Raw genomic sequence first — 19,284 nt, 5'->3', positions numbered from 1 at the left:
TAAATGCTCCATTTGAGTATAGAAAGTCAAAATAGGGATTTGTGGTTTACATTACCACCCCAGCGATCCCTTCTTGTTTTGTGGCTTTTTTCAGCGATCCCTATTTCTTATTTTAAATTTTTAATATGTCTAGTTTGTGTACTTCTTTCCAAATCCATTTATGGATTATAAGTTAATTGGCACATTAGTGTAGTAAGCTAACAGAGATTCCTTGGTTTAAAAGGCTAACTCATTAGATATGTTAATACAATATTAATTTTGTAATCTATGATAAAGACTGTATTTTCATCCTGATTCATTTGTACACACGCAAAATATAAGGCAGGATACATTAATTCCTAGTCTATACTCAGTGTTTGAGCCATCATCGTCACACTTGGTGCCATCGCTGAAAACACACTACTATATGAGCTACATGTACCTACCTGTCAGAAGAATTACTGATTGTGCACCTATCATACAGGAGACAGTGTTGATGGCAGCACAGGAGACTTGAAGAAGAACAAGATGTCTTAGGTGTTTATTCTAACACACTGAAGGACAAGAATGAAACTCTATGATACAAGTTATAAGAACGGTAACTGTTATTGTTATAATTCCTGTCGAGTCCAATTTTTTTTCATAAATTTTCATGTGATATAACGATGCATACATCAAGCACATACATTATAGGTGTAGAGTTGTCTAGCAGAATGGGTAGTGAAGAGATAGCTATACATTGTATAGCTGTAGTGCTATTATTGTAGCGATGACGCTTTACAACACCTTTGTATAAATGCATGTATGAACAGGGCTGAATACAGCAGCAACATTGTGAGTTGGTATTAATCAAGCTAAATAGGAGATGGCTAGGTTTGGCCTAAAAGTCTTTCCTATGCCGGTATCTGCATGTACAAATCACAATGTCACTACCAGTGGCCAGTGACGTAGCCAGTCTTATATGATTACCAGGGATTTGGCAGTCATTACCCATACATGCAGGAGTACTTTAAACTGGCATATTGAGCTCCAATTGCCAGGACTTAGACTGGGCCCTAGCCCTGGAAAGCCTAGGTGTAGCCTGCTAGCAACAGTGTGTCACAAAGTGGAACACCATAGGTATAGTCAGCAAAGTCTGGTTAGCATGCATGTGGTCATGGCTAAATGTTTACAACTGTTAATGTCACTAGCTGATCGGAGAGTGTGCTAGAATATGTACACAGTAGCTAGTTACAGTGACATAAGCACAGTAGCACATATAAGACTGTCAGGCTTCACACTCTTTAAGTTGTTTATGACATGGATACCATATGGGAGGGTTGTTGATGATATGTGGTTAGACGACAAAATATTTTTAAATGGTAGGGTTGTAATAAACACCCCACCCAACCTTTTTTGCATGTGAAAAGCAGCCATGATATCAGCGCTACCATTTATCTTCCACCTACAATCACTCATTCACAAGTTAGAGATGATACAACATCGTGCTGCATGTTTCGTGTTAAATAGACCTTGGAGAAGGAATCATAGGGACAGCATAACTGAAATGTTAGTGGAATTAAAATGGCCAACACTGGAAGATCGTAGGAAACAGGCACGTCTGATGCTGTTGTTTAAGTTTGTAAACAAATTAATTTATGTTCCAAATCAGTATCTGCCAGTGTTATCTCCTGCAACAAGTACCGGGGCAAACCATCCCTTGAAGCTATTACAGTTGTATGCCAGAACAAATCGATATAGTAACTCTTTCTTACCAAGATCAATACCAGACTGGAACAATTTAGATATGGAAGATCTTGACAATATAGACTTACTTACTTTCAAGTCGGAACCGTTTGCAAAATGCATAGACACTAAAATTTTGTTTTTGTACATTAGCGATTTACCCAATGGGTTTTGCTAATCAATAATAATAATAATAATAATAATGGACAAACAAAGCACTCACTGTGATGGCTAGAAAGAAGAATAAACTGGATGCACGCTTAAACGGCTTCTCGTAGCGAAGACGGGCAGTTCACTAGAGACCCTATTATGGCGATCTTGTAAGGTAAAAGAGTGCTGCACAACTTTCTATTAACGTTATAAAGACTATAGTCGAACAATACTCATCCCTGAGCACACAAGATCCCGTAATTTTGTTCTTCTACGGTTTCTTCCGTATACGGAACAGCAGGCAATGGCGAAGAAGAACTTGGAAATTTATCGTGGTGGAGGCCGGTTAGCGATCTGTGGAGTACGGGTTAATTAATGGGTCATGGACACGCGGAAGGACTCAGTGAGTAAGGCTGTGTAGTTTTTATCGCGAAAAAATGAAGCCTTGGGCTGTACACGAGTGAAACAAAATAATAATTATACAACCAAGTACTAAGAATAATACGAAACGCGGTTAAAATTACGTCATAAATAAATAAATAAATAATTAATAATTAATGTTTGAGAAAACTACGAGGCCTAGAGACATGAACTAACCGGGGATAGATTCGCCTATGAATGAAGGCACAAACGTATAATCGTCGCTCCTGTTTGTGCTGATGACTTGACCATACGTGTAATTCTATATAACGCCCAGTACCACACCCTTGCTTAATTACTTACATATTGCGCGAAGAAGATTAGTGACGCCCGTGCTGGAGAGCCAGAAGCCACTTGTGTAGACAAGAAGATTACAAGTAAGTTTTTATGTTTGTAACATCTCAAGTCTCCATGCCAGCTGCCAGTGGATTCATTCACGTAAATAAACAATACAAGAAAACATTAAACTGACATATGCCACGCTCTTTACAATAAGCTTACAGTTACATATAAAATACAAGTAAACAATTTTGTCTTGTGCAGCTGGCATGGCGAACTTTCTTTGTGTTGGTGTCAGGCAATTCAATACGTGCTTAATCTGTTTTGCCTTCACCTGGCGTAGCTACTAGGCTCTAGTGGCTTGGCTGTCTTCCTTTATCTGGTTCATCTGGCTTGCATACGCCTACAGCATTGTGTAGCTATCTCCTGCAAGTTGTGTATACATAACTATAGTGTGTCACCCATCACTGTGCCATTGCTACATCACTGATGAACCTTACTTAGCTCTAGTTGATGTTGATATGCATTGCTGTATATTGGCTAATATTTTTTATCTGCATGGTGATGTTGCCTATAATGTATTGCTGCATACAATACTGCAATAATGTATAGTTCTCTCCTGTATGTTTTGTATACATATACTTTGTACACATCACTGTGCCATTTATACCACACCAATGATGTACTGGCACTTAGCTACTGGTGGCCTTTTTGTTACGATGGCACTATTGTATTATATCTGTCACTACTGTGACATATTGAGTTGATTTGGGGATAATGCATTCACCACCTAATAGCCTCACCGGGGGGCTGTCACGTTGGTGTATGTACTTGGTTGTATGTGACGCGGTCCTAGTAATAATAATAATAATAATAACTAGATGAATAAAAATTGGAAATTTTAAAATGGGAATAGGGATCGCTGAAAAAAGCCACCAAACAAGAAGGAATCGCTGGGGTGGTAATGTAAACCACAAATCCCTATTTTGACTCTCTGTCATCAATATTTAGTTACATGCTCCCCTGAGTCATTTTAAAATGAGTCAAAATAGGGATTTGTGGTTTACATTACCACCCCAGCGATCCCTTCTTGTTTGGTGGCTTTTTTCAGCAATCCCTATTCCCATTTAAAAATTTCCAGTTTTTATTCATCTAGTTTGTGTACTTTTTATTAACCCAGTAATGGATTTGCTTTACTGATAATGATAATTGTTGTAGATATACGTGGAGCAGTTTACAATTAGTGGCTGTCAAGTTCAGTGTAAGCTTTGTTGTTATCAGACACACTTGACTGCATTATTAGAGTATTTACCTGACTGCTCTTGACTGTGGACGAGACTATACATTACACACAACAGTGAGCAGCTGTTGTCTAACTTGTCTTACTACATGTGTCAGGACTCTAGTCTCTTACTCACATTAGCATCCTAATGCAGTGTTCATGAACATACACATACCAAATGGTATAATACTGAGCTATAGCTACCTGTCATAAGACAATTGAAGGCATGGAACTCTGACAAGCATATAATTATAAGTTAAAATAGTCAGTGGCTGTGCATTTATTATTTCAGCCAAGACCATACACAATAAGAAGAATCATAATATTATACAGATTTTCCATGGGTGCATGGACTACAACATTGGCTCACTGGTGCACAGTAGTATAAATGATAATATAATTCTACGTACAATATAGTTTGTGTAGCTAGAGTTTTGTTGTTCATGTGAGTATTGTATTCATTGAGTATACCACAGTGAAGAAATCTATGTTGAAATGTATATGAATGCATGACTTCCCATAAACGTCATGTGTTATTAACACTTTACAGTGACCAGCACTGAAGGTCTGAAGCTAATATGCATGCACACACATCATTCATAACAACAGTCAGATACTGTGTATAGCTGCAATGCCTATTGTAAACCATGGGTTATCAACAGCATGAAGCCATGTTGTTTACACAATGTGGTCAGACAATTATGGCACTCACGAATATTTTAATTAACACTAATACCAAGAGTAAATAATAGTAGGGTATATTGACTCCACCCAACTTTAGGCTTTACGTGGAAAGGAAATATGGTTTATAGAAACTATATTCATAACAATGAATAATCTCTGGTGTCAGCGCTATCACTTCTTTATGTCTCTGAGAGAGCGCTTGTATGGTCACTCGTAGTGAATCGCGACCGTGCGCTTACAGGAAGAAGTAGTATTCACCACGCAGAGACGCTATGCGCGGTATTCTAAGTCTAAGAAGTGCTGTTGAGTACTTGATTAACTCTGCAACAAAACCCAAAGAAGCGTGACAATGGAATCCTGTAATTTTATTGTTATACGGCTTCTTTAGTATACGGAGCTGCTGCCAAAAGTGTAATGGCGAAGAGAACTTAGAAAATTTTCGAGATGTAGGGTGGTTGGCGATCTGTGGAATACGGGCTTATTAATAGGTCATGGACACGCGGAAGGACTCAGTAAGCATGGCTATATAGTTTTTAAGGTGAAAAAGTGGATAACTTTTGCTGTGCATGAGTGAAACAAAATAATATTATGAAGAATAATAAGAATAATAATAATAATATGAACAAAACGGCATATTTCAGTTTTGTCCCAAATACACATACTGTTTCCTTTTCACTTGATACTTACTGGTGGACCTATACTTATTGCAAATAACCACCAGAGGGTGGTTTTGAGTTGAAGGATGCTTTCCAAGGTAGTTTTTAGGCGTACGTTCTATTAGAGTTTTTGCAAAAAACATGGGCGATCCCTATTATGAACCCACTATCGTGGTTCATGATAATATTATGAATAATAATTCGCAATTTTTGAATGTTTTTAAATTTCGTCTAGACCATTTTTACTGCTATATCACCATTTGTCTGAGTTCAGTGTTTGATAATAAGCCATCTGAGTATTGTTTTGTGCTCGAGTCTGCTTTCTAAGGCTGGTTTAGGTGACTGCTCTATTAGGATTTTCAAAAATTCCACTGCGATCCCTATTATGAACCCACTATCGTGGTTCACGATAAAATGTACATTTACTGATAAAATCAGAAATATTTAATAAAGTATTCAACATTTGTTTCATCTTTTTCTTCTTCCTATGGTAAAGAAAAAAAAGATAGGTTAAAGAAACCTCAAAGCCGGCTATAGGCCGGCTTTGGGGTATACAAATACAAAAAGAAGTGAAATCTAATCCAAAACAGCCTAGCTGTAAAAAAAAAAGAGTGCGGCCCCCAAAAAGGCCATGGTGAAAAAAGATGTGAAATCCAAGGTGGTGGCCAAGAAATGGCTGTGATGGTAGGTTAATGGTAAAAATTTTAATACAGTGGATCCTCACTAATCCGAACAGCTCTGTTCTCAAGTTGACAAAAGTCTGTTCAGATTAGTGAATTTGTTTGGATTAGTGAACCCATTGATTATATACAGAACCTAATTCAATTACTCTAATAGAACATACATTTGTTTGCAAATACTCTAATAAAACAGTCATTTGTACTGTTCGGATTATCGAGCGTTCGGATTACTGGAGTTCGGATTAGTGAGGATCCACTGTAATGACAATTCAGGTGAATTTGGTGCCAAGACCAAGCGGCACCAAAATTCACCTGAATTGTCGTTATTAAAATGTTTACCATTAACCTACCATCACAGCCATTTCTTGGCCGCCACCTTGGATTTCACATCTTTTTTCACCATAGCCATTTTGGGGGCCGCACTCTTTTTTGACAGCTAGGCTGTTTTGGAATAATTTATTACACAATCACTCATAAGTTTGAGGGGTAATTAATTGGATATGCAAATATGCAACCTGAATATAAAGTAACAGATTGACTATATACACTATTTGTATCATTATCAATATATGGATTTGTTTCAGTAAACAAATACTGAATACTTGTTGAAATTAGGGATATTGGATTAAGTAATAAAAATGTAATACAACTTTATTAAAATTTTAGCATTTATTCTGTGTAACATTTATTCATCATGTAAAATAAACCTTAAATTTCAAGCTCTATGAATTGCTCAATAGTGAGGCATGCGCATTTCTTTAAATTTTTCCTTAAAATATGTCTCACTAATCAATCCTATATTAGTCAATTTGAATAAATAGCTGTTCAATTTCTATAGGCAATGGAATTGATATTTATAAACTTTTCAAAATTAAAGTCTTTGATACTGAGGTTCTTGTAATGACCTAGCATAACAAATGTACACAAACAATATTGAAATGAAGTACGTAATTACATACCCGTAAGACATGAAAGGCCATTTTAGCAAGTTAATTGCATTTGTAAAATATGGTGGTGCAAACGAGTCCCAAGAGCACTGTGTTAAATCACTGGCATAAATGGCTGACCCAATTATAGCTGTGTTACTTGTGAATTTCATTGAAACCTGTAACAAAATGACAGTCACTATGAATGCCAAATCAACAAAGTTAAAACATAAAAAAGAATTCTAATAATTGGGTATGTACCATGACATCCCCCAAGATGCTACACGTACCATTATATGTTTCAGGACTGTAATTTTTGATGTAGAATCAATGGCGGATTCAGGATGGGGCATTTGGGGCAAATTCCCCCCCCCTCCCCCTCCCCCTCCCTTCAAGAAATTGCATACAAGATCGAGATACTCTAATAGAGCAGCCGATTATTCTAATAAAGCAGTCACAATGTTCATGAGGCAGTGTATAGCTTACCTATGAAGCTATAAATAGGATTTTATTTTACATAACAGACGTGAGATATTTGGTAAATAACTAGCTATTATTGTTGTGTCTTATTTTTTTTTTGGTCTTCAACTGTTTTTCAAACTCTGGATCTGCCCCTGAGAATAGTTTTACGCACAAACTATCTAAAATTAATCATAGGTATTCTGATAATTATAGTCATTATTCCTATATAATTGTTTTCAGATACCTCCATCAGTTTCCAAAATTATTCCAGCACAGTCAATTATGCACTCCTACTGAAAGTGTATTCTGAATGTTTACCTGAGACCAGTCTGTTGGTTGAGTACTTGCATTGTGATACCGAATAAAACATAGTCGATTGTATAAAGTCTTCTGATACACTACAGGTAGACTGGTTCTACTGCTTGCAACAACAATTGCTGCTCCATATCTATTTTCAAAAAAAAGATTTAACACAATATTATTATTATTGAGTACAGAGACAGTTCTACTGTAACAATAAAATTACACACATTGCTTAATAACACTATGAAGATGAAAATAGTTCAAAGGTACATATCAATAAAATCAATGCTAACTGACTAAGTAGTGTAATGTAATTGATGAGTCAATGAAAGTGAAAGAATTTGATAATGATGTGGTGCTATTGTTGGGCCAGAGTCATGAAATAAATTAAAGCTGGTACCTATTAATTATTGTTACAAGATGGTCAAAAAATAGTATGCTATATACTTGTGTGTTACCGTATAGTATGTCAAAACATTATGCTTGATGCTTTCAGCAAGAGTTCATATTAGGAAGTAAGGGAGAGTATCAAACGTCTGGTATACCCTGTATAAACTCCCTGCCACAAGTTCACCTCTGTTGGTTAATAGGTGTTGAATACAACTCTATCTGGTAAAAAAGAACTGTTGGTAGGTTTTGAATAATTATGGTGAAGCATTTGTTTTAAAGAACGAAGTGAGGTGTTTATACTCTATTATTGCAGTGAATTTGCTGAATAGATCAGTTATTGTGTAGACACTCTCCCTTACTATGAACTCTTGCTTTCAGGTACCTATTATGCTTAGAGTTATGCTGACATAATAGACTGATACCTGAACCATTTCATTAAAATTTTCATCAAAATACCAATTATCCAATTTGTCAAAATTTTCTTAGGTCAACTATTTGCACCATATGGACTTATATATTTCTCTGTTTTTATGCTTTGTTCTCTAAGTTTTATAATTTTTACCTATATCATACATTATGATTCTTATGTAAATGCAGATAAGTGATTTGAATAAATGAAATGATCTGGTTAACATACTACATTTCATGATCATAGTTTTCACTCTGTTGTGAATTTATAGCTAGCTAAATGTTAGTACACTATATTATAGGCTACTGCTATTAGTAATTCACAAACTTTGTGCCATCAAATTTAGCAAGTATTAAGATTAGTTATTTACAAAAAGAAATTGTGTCATCAATAACTTGCTATATGGTTTTGCATTATGCTTGAGGAATATTTATCCACTGAAGATCCTATGTATACAGCTAGCAATACATATAGCTTAGTTGTTCAAACAGTGTCCTTTGTAACTGAAATATTTGTAGGAAACACCAAATGTACATTCTCTTAGTCAGTTTTATGATTATGCATGTCTATACACACCTTCCAGAGTTGTGGTCAAAAGACAGAAAACTTCCAGACCTCAAAACAATTTCACCGCCTATCAAATAGAGGACACCTCCATCATAGGTTTCAGCACTATTGTTGACGAAGTAGGCCGGTCCATCAAATATTACTTTGCTCCCACGTACCTAGTGAATTATAAAATATACAATTCAATGTTGGCTGCAGATAAAGTGACCATGCAGTCTGAGAGAACACGATAAATTCGAACAATATTGATTTGCCTGTATTGCAGAGGCAAACAGCACACATTGATAAGCAAACACAAGCTTCATTACTTTTACTGAGTAGCTAACAGAGATCCGACTGTTATTGCATAATTATGTGCCCAGCTGAGCAAAAACTGGTTGTTGTCGAAATAAACTGGGTAAAAATAAGCATGCCACAATTGGATTGGCTTACAGATAGCAAATTGCTTGTGTCACTATAGCTAGGTACTTGGCAAAAACCAATCGACAAACTATCCATACCTCTCTGTCTTTGAAAATGGGTCACTGACTGATATTTAAACACAATTTACCTTGGTAAATAAGGTTAACACAAGGAAGCCTGGGGTATGATTGGTATCAAACCTGGTTATAAAATTGGAACCCACAATTGATAATATACTCAACACCATTGCTCGTGCTCACAGTAGTCACACAATTTCTACTCATGGTGAAAAGGTGAATCCTGTTGTAAAGATTGCTTCAACTGCAAACATGCCAAGTCACCACAATATACTGTGTCTGTTACAAAGATGCCCTGTCACAAAGATGTCATTCGCCTGTCCACGAAGATTGCATCCACCATCATGCCAAACTGACAGCTACTGTAGGTTTTAGCTACATGTCATGTATTGTTATTGTTTGCTGTTTTGTAATCACTAACCTATCCCTGAAATGCCTACAAAGAAAACAACCACTAGATATGCTGCTTATTTCTGTCAGTAACTTTTCTGGTTACTCCAATTAACGACTGCCACACAATTTTATTTAGAATTTTCATTTCCGACCACAGTCTTGCATGGGCTTCTTGGCCTACTGCTTTGCCTGGTTTACTGCCTTGTTTTCTGTCCTACTTGGCTGGCTTTTAGCCCACTGCCTTGCTACCATAGATTACTTCCCTGCTAGGTCTGCTGGGCCGGTATGCTGTGTATTTCCATACTGCCTGCCTCATCGCCTTGCTTGGATTTTCTGCCCTGTTTACCTTACTGCACTGCTTGGCATACTGCCCTGTTGCCATGCTGTGAATGCTGCCCTGCTTGGCCGACTGCCATGCAGCTGCTGGGATTACTGCCCACTTGCCTTATTTCCTGCTTACTGACTGGTTTCTTGGCTTGCTGCCTTGCTTACCCTACCCTATGCACTGCAGCCTTGCATGGCCTACCCTGTTCCCTATTCTTTGTTTGGCTTGCTTCCCTGCTGTTTGGCTTGCTACTTAGCCTGCTACCTTGCTTGGCTTGCTGACCTGCTTGACTCACTTGCTGACCTGCTTAGCTCAGCCCTACTTGGCCTATTGTTGTACCAACCTGCTAGGTCTACTGCTGTGCTGGACCTGTTTGGCTCAAGCCTGTTGTGACCTGCTTGGTCTACCGCTTGGCCTACTACCTTGTCTGGCTTACTGACTTGCTTGGCTTTCTGCCCTATTTTGTTTACCACCCGCTTAGCCTACTGCTGTGCTGGCCTGCTTGGCCTGTTCAATTACTTGGCTTCCTGACTGACCTGCTACCTTGCCTGGCTTACACTGTCCTGCTTGGCTTGTGGCCATGCCTGCATGTTTTGTTGCCTGACTTTCCACCCTGTGTGGCCTACTGCTGTGCTGGGATTGCTGCCTTTCTTGGCTTTTTGGCCTACTGCCCTGCATGGCTGCTGCCCTGCATGGCCTGTTGCTATGCCTACTTGGCTGATTTCCTGGCCTACCATCCTGCTTGGCTTATTGCTGTGCTGGGATTGCTACCTTGTTTGGCTTTTGGTCTACTGTCTTACATGACTTCTGCCTTGCTTGGCTTGCTGCCTTTATTGGCGTGCTACCTTGCCTGGCCTATACTGCCTTGCTTGGCTTACCGCCCTGCTTGACCTTTTTTTCTGCCATATTGGGATCACTGCTTGACCTCCTGCCTTGCCTAGCTTGACCTCCTGCCTGCCTTTCCTTGCTTGGTTTACTGCATTCTTGGCTTACTGCCCTGCTTGGTCTACTGCCTTGCTTGGTTTACTGCCCTGTATGACTTACTACCTTGCTTGGCTTACTGCCCTGCTTTTAGCCTACTGCTTTGCATGGCTTACTGCCCTACTTTGCTGGAGACGGTAACTTTGGTTTCGACGTCCTTGCTGTGTACTTATCACTCATTACCAATTACTATATGCTGTGTATGACTGCTGTCACTGCTTGAAGTATCTTAGTTTACTACAGTGGTATATCCCCAGTACACGGAACAGTTAGTTGTTTGTTATTTTAGTAGTTTTTCAGTAAACACGCATTCACTGATGTTTTACTGAGAGTTTAAAACTTAGTAAAATAATTATGTTCCATATACTTAAGTTTACTGACACTTTACTATCAGTATATCTACAGTAAGGCATCTTAACAAATTAGTAAACTAAGAACCTTCAAGCAGTGTGTATGTGTGTTGCATGCTTTTAGTTGCAGTGTGTTACTACTATACACTGTGTGCATTGCGGGCTGCTGTATGCGTTCCTACTTACACTAATCCTGCTGCCTTGCATGGCTTCTACTTTGCATGGCTTACTGCCTTATTATTGGCTTACTGCCTTATTATTGGCTTCCTTCCTTGCTTGGCTTACTGCCTCACTGGGCTTGCTTCCTATTCTCTGGTTGACCAACTGCTTTTCTTGTCTGTTGCCTTGCTTTGCCTATTGCCGTACCTACTGTAACTTATTGCCTGGCTTACCACCCTGCTCAGCCTATTGCTGTGTTGGGATAACTGCCTTGCTTGGCTTACTGCCTTGCATGGCTTCTGCCTTGCATGGTTGCTAGGCTTACTACCTTGATTGGCTTGCTGCATTTTTTTTCTTGGCTTACTGGCTTGCTTTGCCTCCTGCTTTGCTTGGCCTACTGCCTTGCTTGGCCTACACCTTGCTTTGCTTGCTGCTCTGCTTGGTCTTTCTGCTGTGCTGGGATCGCTGCTTGATCTCCTGCCTATCCTTTCTTGTTTTGTTGCCTTTCTTGGTTTACTGCCTTTTATCCTGGCTTACCACCCTATTTGGCCTACTACCTTGCTTTGCTTGCTACCCTGCTGACTTTTCTGCCATGCTGGGATCACTCCTTGGTGTCCTGCCTTGCCTTGTTTGATTTGCTGCCTTTCTTGGCTTACTGCCTGCTACCTTGCTCAGCTAACTTCCTGCCTTGCTGACAGCTGATACTTTGTGCTGATGATGGTGGCTTTACATGTCCGTGTTGTGGTTTTACGCATCCTTGCTGTGCATTTATCACTCATTGCTGGCAGCTGTGTGCTGTGCATTGCTGTGCTTTAATTACTGCTATATGTATGTCTGGTGCCAGAGTCTCATAGACAAGGTCCACTGTTTCATGGAGGCCAGTTCTTCCCTCTCACCCAGCAGCATCTCACAGTTACACTCTGCAGCCTACCAGAACCAAAAAATCTTAATGAACACCATTTGCCAGCCATAGCTTTTGCATAGGGGCAGAAACAGCAGAAACAATAGCAGCAGCTGCTGGCTTGCCTACTTGGCTAGTTAAGACCTTGGGAAGATGGAGCAGTACTGCTTGTGAAACATCCATACAACCTCCTCCTTCAGTTTTTCAATCAGTTCCATGTCTCATCTCCTGGGCTGACACTGACCAGCAGACTGTTTGGAACCCATATCACCATGATTGCTTAAGACAGACAGTTGCATCTTTAAGACAGTGTCACTGTTATGCATCTTGTAGCTATTGCCTGCTGTGTTACTTTTGTTGCCTGTTGTGTTATTTTGCTGTATGTAACATGAAATTGCTATGCATCTTGTATTGCCTGCTGCACTACTTGTGTTGCCTGTTGTGCTGTTTTGCTGTGTGTAACATGTATTGCCACATGTATGCCTACTAATTGCTGACTACTGGATGCATACCTACTTAATTATTGTGCGGCTACTTAATATTGACTACTGTATGCGTGGTTACTTAATTATTGCTGTGTGTATGCTTTTCAGTTACTGGGCATTATTGAATACTGTACATGTGTCTACTTAATCATTGCTGTGCATCTTGTATTGCTTGCTGTGCTATTTTGCTGTATGTACACCGATGGCCAGTAAAGAGTTCAACTACCTGTAGTGTTCAGATACATAAGCTAGAGAGCTCAGCTATATTATAGGCCACTCCAAATGAGAATGTAGTATGAGCAAATACATGAGCAGCAAAAGCATGATAACCAATAGCAAAATCAAACACACATTAGGTCAAACACACACCTAAGCAGGTGATCTTATACATACATATACATACTTAAGTACTGCATAAGCAGCTATAAGTAGCTACTAATGAGCAATGATAAGCTAATAATGCACAATAAGCTAATGTTCCAAGCATGATAAGCAACAAAGAAACTAACAATAAGCAATGCATCATAAGCAACAACAGTGAGCCATGCCATGTGGCAAACATGTTGCATACAGCAAAACAATGCTGCAGACAACACAAGTAGCACAGCAGGCAATACAGGATGTGTAACAACGATTAAGTAGGCACACATAATTATAGCATTCAATAATGCCCAGCAACTGAATAGCACACACACAGCAACTCAAAACATACACACAGCAATGATTAAGTAGGCATGCATTCAGTAGTCAATATTAAGTACCCACGTAACAATAAAGCAAGCATGCATCTAGTGGTCAGCAATGCACCTGCCCAGAAATTAGTAAGCATACATGTGGCAATACAATTAAGCAGGCTCACATCCATTAGACAGCAATGCCCTAGTAATTAGTAGGCATACATGCGGCAAATACATGTACTTGAAACACACAGTGGCTGAATTCTGTTATACTGGGCGATGTAGCTGAACTCAGCATTCTCTACTAACTTAATTTCTTATGATGCATTGCTCACTCATTAGCTTATCATGCATTAGCATCTGTTACTTATGAATTTACTCATTTTTTTTGCTACGTAATTGCTAATCATGCACTTGCTCATTGCTTGTTCATTAGTTGCCCACTTGGTTTTTCACTTGTTTTGTGTTGCTACCATATTTTCCTTTTGTGCCGGCAGAGTTTGGGGGAAATCGAGCGCAGTCCAGCTGTTTGATATGACTAAGTATTGGCTACAGCAATAGGTTACAGCAGCTAACTTCCTCACTAGAGCAGATGCAGGTGCATTTAGCACCTAGTATCTGGCAATGTCCTGGGCTGCCCCATCTAACCTCAAACTATGCTTAGCAGAAATAGGATGTTATAATTAAGATTGCTAAGCTCAGCAGTACCAATGCCAAATACTGTTAATATTACTGACAGTTTTAGCACTAGCACATTGGACACACATGTCATGCATTGTACGCTATATTATACACACAAAGACAATACTAATGGAACAAAACAATGCTAAATGCACTACAGTAGTACATTACAAGCATATTTTTACTACACTGTGGGGAATTACTTTGTAAGAGGATCATGTTAACTATGCATGCTCTTACCCTTATCACAGGTCCCTTGTGATTGCTGAATGTGACATTGTTTAACTCTGTATTGTAATAGCTTTGACTGATGGTAGCACCGGCAGCCCCGAAGTTGTCATCAAACACACTGCAGTAAATTCAATTTTGCTTAAGCAAACAATACATAATTTTTATCACATGATAATAATTATTATCACAGGAGAAGATTATGTGTATGACTTTCACACCTTTGATTAATGACAAATACCAACACACTGGCTTAGGAATGTTAACAAGAAGGTAATGTTCACAGTTAACCCTGTATACAGTGCAATACAATTAAGTACTGCATAAAGTATGTTTGCTAGTGCATACATACAGTACACTACTAACAATAGTGGTAAGTTGAGGCTGTTACTGCTAAAATATCAGGCTATTAAGGAGCTAATACTGGAAAATACTTCAGTTTTCCACCCAGTAATCTAACGGATTCATTCTATACACTTCAATGATTATACTGGCATGTGATTATTTAATAATTCCCAAATTCCAAATGGTTATAATGAACTCCAACAGTTCCTGTAACCAAAGTGAACTAAACAATTTGTATGCTCTATACTATATACCTTAAATATTGATAGATCAAACAACATGAGCAAAGTGATTATTTGAGCCTATGCACAAAGCACACTTTTAAGGCTCCCCTACTTGTGGTGGCTTTGAAAAGAAATCTTCAAAAGTTTATAGGCTGTAAATAATGTAAGAACTCAGCTGAAATACTGAATAAACAAATGAGTCACTTATAAAACACTAACTAAATCTTGATGAAGCAATTATAAGTAAAGAGTAAGTGTCTAATCTTCCCTTTACTAAAATATTGAGTATCTCTTTAGTAAATCATCCAACATGTGGTATAGTATTAGTAAGTAATACTAACAGAAAAATGGCTATACTTTTCTCAAAGTAGCTAAGTATTAGTAAAAGTATACTGGAACAACACTAGTGAACATCAATGTAAAGCAGTATACCTTATACTAGCCAATTATTCAAGCCAGCGTGCTTACTATGCTGAAGTGTAAAATTAACTATAACCTATATGTGTACTACTAGTGTCAGACCCTAGTATATCTGCAGGTATAGGAAACCTTCCTTGTTTCACCACTGTTTAGCTATATTTCTTTGTTTCACTACTTTTATTTTCTTTGATCCCTAATCCTTAAAATTTCTAATTTTTCCTTCTTGTGTATATAAGTGTAAGTCATACATTTAATCAGTTCCTCTACTGCCCCTTAAAAGTTCCATTTGGTATTCTGAGATGTGTACATGTACACCTTGGATGTTGTGTGTGCATACATTTGCAACTATCTCACCAGTTAACGAATTTCGCTGCACTGAAATTTTGTCTATTTATGGCAATATAATTGGTATCTGCTATGAAAATATTAATTGCACCACCAAACTCAATGGCTTTGTTTCCATAAAACTTGCTGTCCTCTATTCTGACATGGCTATTTATAATCCATCGGAGCAATGGAATTATGTACTACAATGCACCTCCAGTAAAGCCAGCTATGTTGTTTTCAAATACACAATTGTGTATCACTGCATTTTGAACAAATTGACTGGATGAATATATGTCCAGTGCAAACACAAAAGCACCACCTGCACGTCTAGCTCTGTTCAATTTGAATATGTTGTTCTCAAGATGATAATATTGATTAAGACCAAATGCACCCCTGACAAATATATAACCGCCTCCTCCATGGAATCTAGCAGAATTATTCTCAAATACACAGTTCACTAGTGTATAGTTGACTGTACTTTCAGCATGAATCATTATTGATAAGCCACCACCTCGACCAGTAAATGTATTCCTTATATGAGCATCAGTTTGTAACACTTCCAAGTGTTCAAATGGAACAGCATGATTGTTAGTAAAAGTACAGTTAGCAATAATAATGTTAATGTAGTGCAGTAACTGCAGTGTGACCAGTTGATAGTTGTATGCGACAGAGATTCCTCCTGAAGAAACTTGGTAAGGCCATTTTACAAAGTAGCTACTTGAATTATTGTTTAGGAAAGTACAGTTTCTTATTGTCACATTCGGCGAGTTAAAAATGCACACAGCACCATGCTGGTGATCACTGTGTACATGAATAGAATTAGTGATGGCAACAGAAATATGCTCAACATTGCATAGTACAATGGAACCTCAGTTATCTGAACCGCTTGGGACCAGGAGTGTTCCACAACTACAAGTCTGAAAAGTCTGTATCTCTGAAACTGTGTATAAATAGTATAAAGAATATTTTAAAAATTTCAGTATTATCAACTACCCTAGAACAGTCACTACTCTAATAGAGCAGTTATTTCTGTAGTTCGGTTAACCGAGAATCCAGATAAGTGTGATCCAGATAACTGAGGTCCCAGTGTATTTGTAAAACTACAATTATATGACAAATATTAACTATTATGGGATAAACAATCCTCTATGGATATTAAATTGCAGTTTAACAGTGTACATTAGGTGAACATCCCATTGTGATATCATAACTAAATGATACAGATATTTCTACACTTAAGTTACATCACACTATACAACTGAAAGCTACTTGCATCACTACCTATTATTATAGGCTGGTAAACACTCCATACATTATGCATTCAGTGTATACAATAAGCAGTTAATAGAACAATGAGAATAACAATGTCTTAAAGGATGAAACACTAGCTGCATAAATATTATTGCTATTAATAATATGTACAATAAACACACAAAACAAGCACTTGGATTTAGATGGTCAAACAACCAGAAAGACATCTCAAATTCTGAAATTTTATCTGTAAACAAACTGTGTACAGTAATGCAGATACAGGTCTGGTGTAAACACATGCAGATACAAATATGTGTGATAAATTTTTAAAAAGTAATGATTGGACATGCAATTAAACATTGTTTTCACCAGGAGACAACATAGTCACAGCTACACTAAACAACAACACTACTTATTCCATCCTGCATATTGCCTGCTTTTAAAGGAGACTTTCTGGAACAATGTGTATAAACTGGGACTTTGGTAAAAATATGGTAATGACCAAATAAGCCACAAATCAAATTTATGGATGAGATGACCCTATATACACATAGTTTTGCATAGCTTAGTAGTATTGTGTAGACATTAGGTAATCCTAAGGCTACAGCACGATTAAGTTGCAGTAGACCTTCAGTACTGGTCACTGTAAAGCTATAATATTATAATAGCATGGTGAGCATGTATAATATGGTTGACTTTATGGTGAAAAGGTATGCAACATATGGCCAATGTGTAGGATATAGAAGCTTAATAATCCCCACACCCCAATATGTATATGGCAGAGTTGTGCGATGACTAATTCAGACATATCTCGATATTTCCTTTGAACTTATCTCGATTATCTAATACATCTCGATAACTGAAACTTTAGTAAAGTACCAATATTGTAACCAGTAAAGTGAAGCAAATTGCTATTTGAACACCATAAAAAGTGTTACCACTGTTCCCAAGTGGTGAGCCCCCCAGGAGGTTCCTACACCATCAGGTATGAAAATAGTTTACAGAAGTATATCTAGATTAATAAACCTATCATCCTTATCTTGATAAGTCTCGAAAATTGGATCCAGATAATTGCACACCTCTAGTATATGGCAACACATCAGTGCATTAGGCAGAATGAGGCCACTTCACCTTGATTGGTTAATGTTTTAGTTAATGTTTAACAGGCAAATATATAGGTTAAGGAGATAGGGTATCTTTTGTTGGTAATAATGCAAAAAACCAAAATTGGCACAAAAACGTGTGGTCCGGATTACTGATATAGCTTGTTGCAGTGAAACTATAAAAGTGTTCTGACCAGATTTTGGTACATAGTGGATCAGTAGATGAAAGAATATGAGGGTGATGTTCTGAATTTATACTATATGGTGACATCAATAGCTTAATATTTTCCTTATGTTAATAATAAATGAGTCAGAGGATGACATTGCCTGAATATGTTCACATACATACTGTACACATGCACATACTCAGCTATGAGACCACATGAATGTAACAAATTATACTGCTAGCCTATCCTTACAGGAAAACACAGTTCTGTATCATCACTGTGGTCACTTCCTCTATCATTATGGGTACTGGGCACTTGCTAAACACAAAACCATCAATCATTACAAATGCTGCATGTGATATTGGCTGCACAATCTCTCTTAGTGTTTCCAGATCAGTTATATTAGTGGTACAATTTATGTTAACAGAACCATCACCAACAATTATTAAACTACTATTGCTATCTAAGGAGATTTGCATTAGCAGTATCAAATCCAGTGTGAAGTCACTATTAGCAATTGATAAACGAATACAACTTTTGTCATGAATGTTTAAAGACAAGTTCCTCAAAAGGCTGTCCAGTTGCTGCTGATTTTGGACATTGTAGGTTACACAACTGATTGAAACAGTGTCAATATTAAGGCTCCATGAAGTGGCAGTAATTAACAAGAATATCATAGGCAAGCACAACATCTTGTACTAGGATAAACAGAGCACTTTGACCTTTAATAATGTATTCCTGTTTCTCTGAAAAGCTGTTAAGGCAGTACAATAGTCAACTGTCAATTATAGTTCTCGGCTTAAAGTTTATACTGAATACAATTGCAACTTGAAACAGAAACTGAAGGCTGTGTATTGGCTGTGTCAGCTCATATGA

At 37.8% G+C, this 19,284-nt stretch overlaps 2 protein-coding genes across 2 annotated transcripts in view; both read right to left on the bottom strand.

Annotated features, from left to right (window-relative positions):
* The window catches only part of LOC136257975 (uncharacterized), a gene marked incomplete at its 3' end in the record, with an annotated part of 56,750 nt that extends 42,037 nt beyond the window's left edge, over positions 1-14,713 (bottom strand). The window contains 3 exon segments of the mRNA XM_066051276.1: positions 7,562-7,691; positions 8,922-9,070; positions 14,584-14,713. Coding sequence (XP_065907348.1) covers positions 7,562-7,593 — 32 coding nt within the window.
* A 1,340-nt stretch (positions 14,714-16,053) lies between these two features.
* LOC136257974 (uncharacterized) lies at positions 16,054-19,141 on the bottom strand. Its single transcript, XM_066051274.1, has 2 exons — positions 18,661-19,141; positions 16,054-16,688 (listed from the first exon to the last, which is right to left on the bottom strand). Exons 1-2 carry the CDS (start codon positions 19,098-19,100, stop codon positions 16,088-16,090), a joined length of 1,041 nt encoding a protein of 346 aa, XP_065907346.1. The 5' UTR covers positions 19,101-19,141; the 3' UTR covers positions 16,054-16,087.
* Positions 19,142-19,284: the final 143 nt, after the last annotated feature.

Source organism: Dysidea avara, chromosome 6 (genome assembly GCF_963678975.1).
Source record: "Dysidea avara chromosome 6, odDysAvar1.4, whole genome shotgun sequence".
NCBI classification, from domain to species: domain Eukaryota; kingdom Metazoa; phylum Porifera; class Demospongiae; order Dictyoceratida; family Dysideidae; genus Dysidea; species Dysidea avara.
This window is presented reverse-complemented; position numbering and strand designations above follow the sequence as displayed.

Bases quoted from the DNA above. Each gene is read 5' to 3' on its own strand.
- LOC136257974 (XM_066051274.1), bottom strand. From the start codon at position 19,100: ATGTTGTGCTTGCCTATGATATTCTTGTTAATTACTGCCACTTCATGG. The intron at 16,689-18,660 runs GTAAGGATAGGC...TCATGTACACAG, and splicing joins ATACAGAACTGTGTTTTCCT to TGATCACCAGCATGGTGCTG.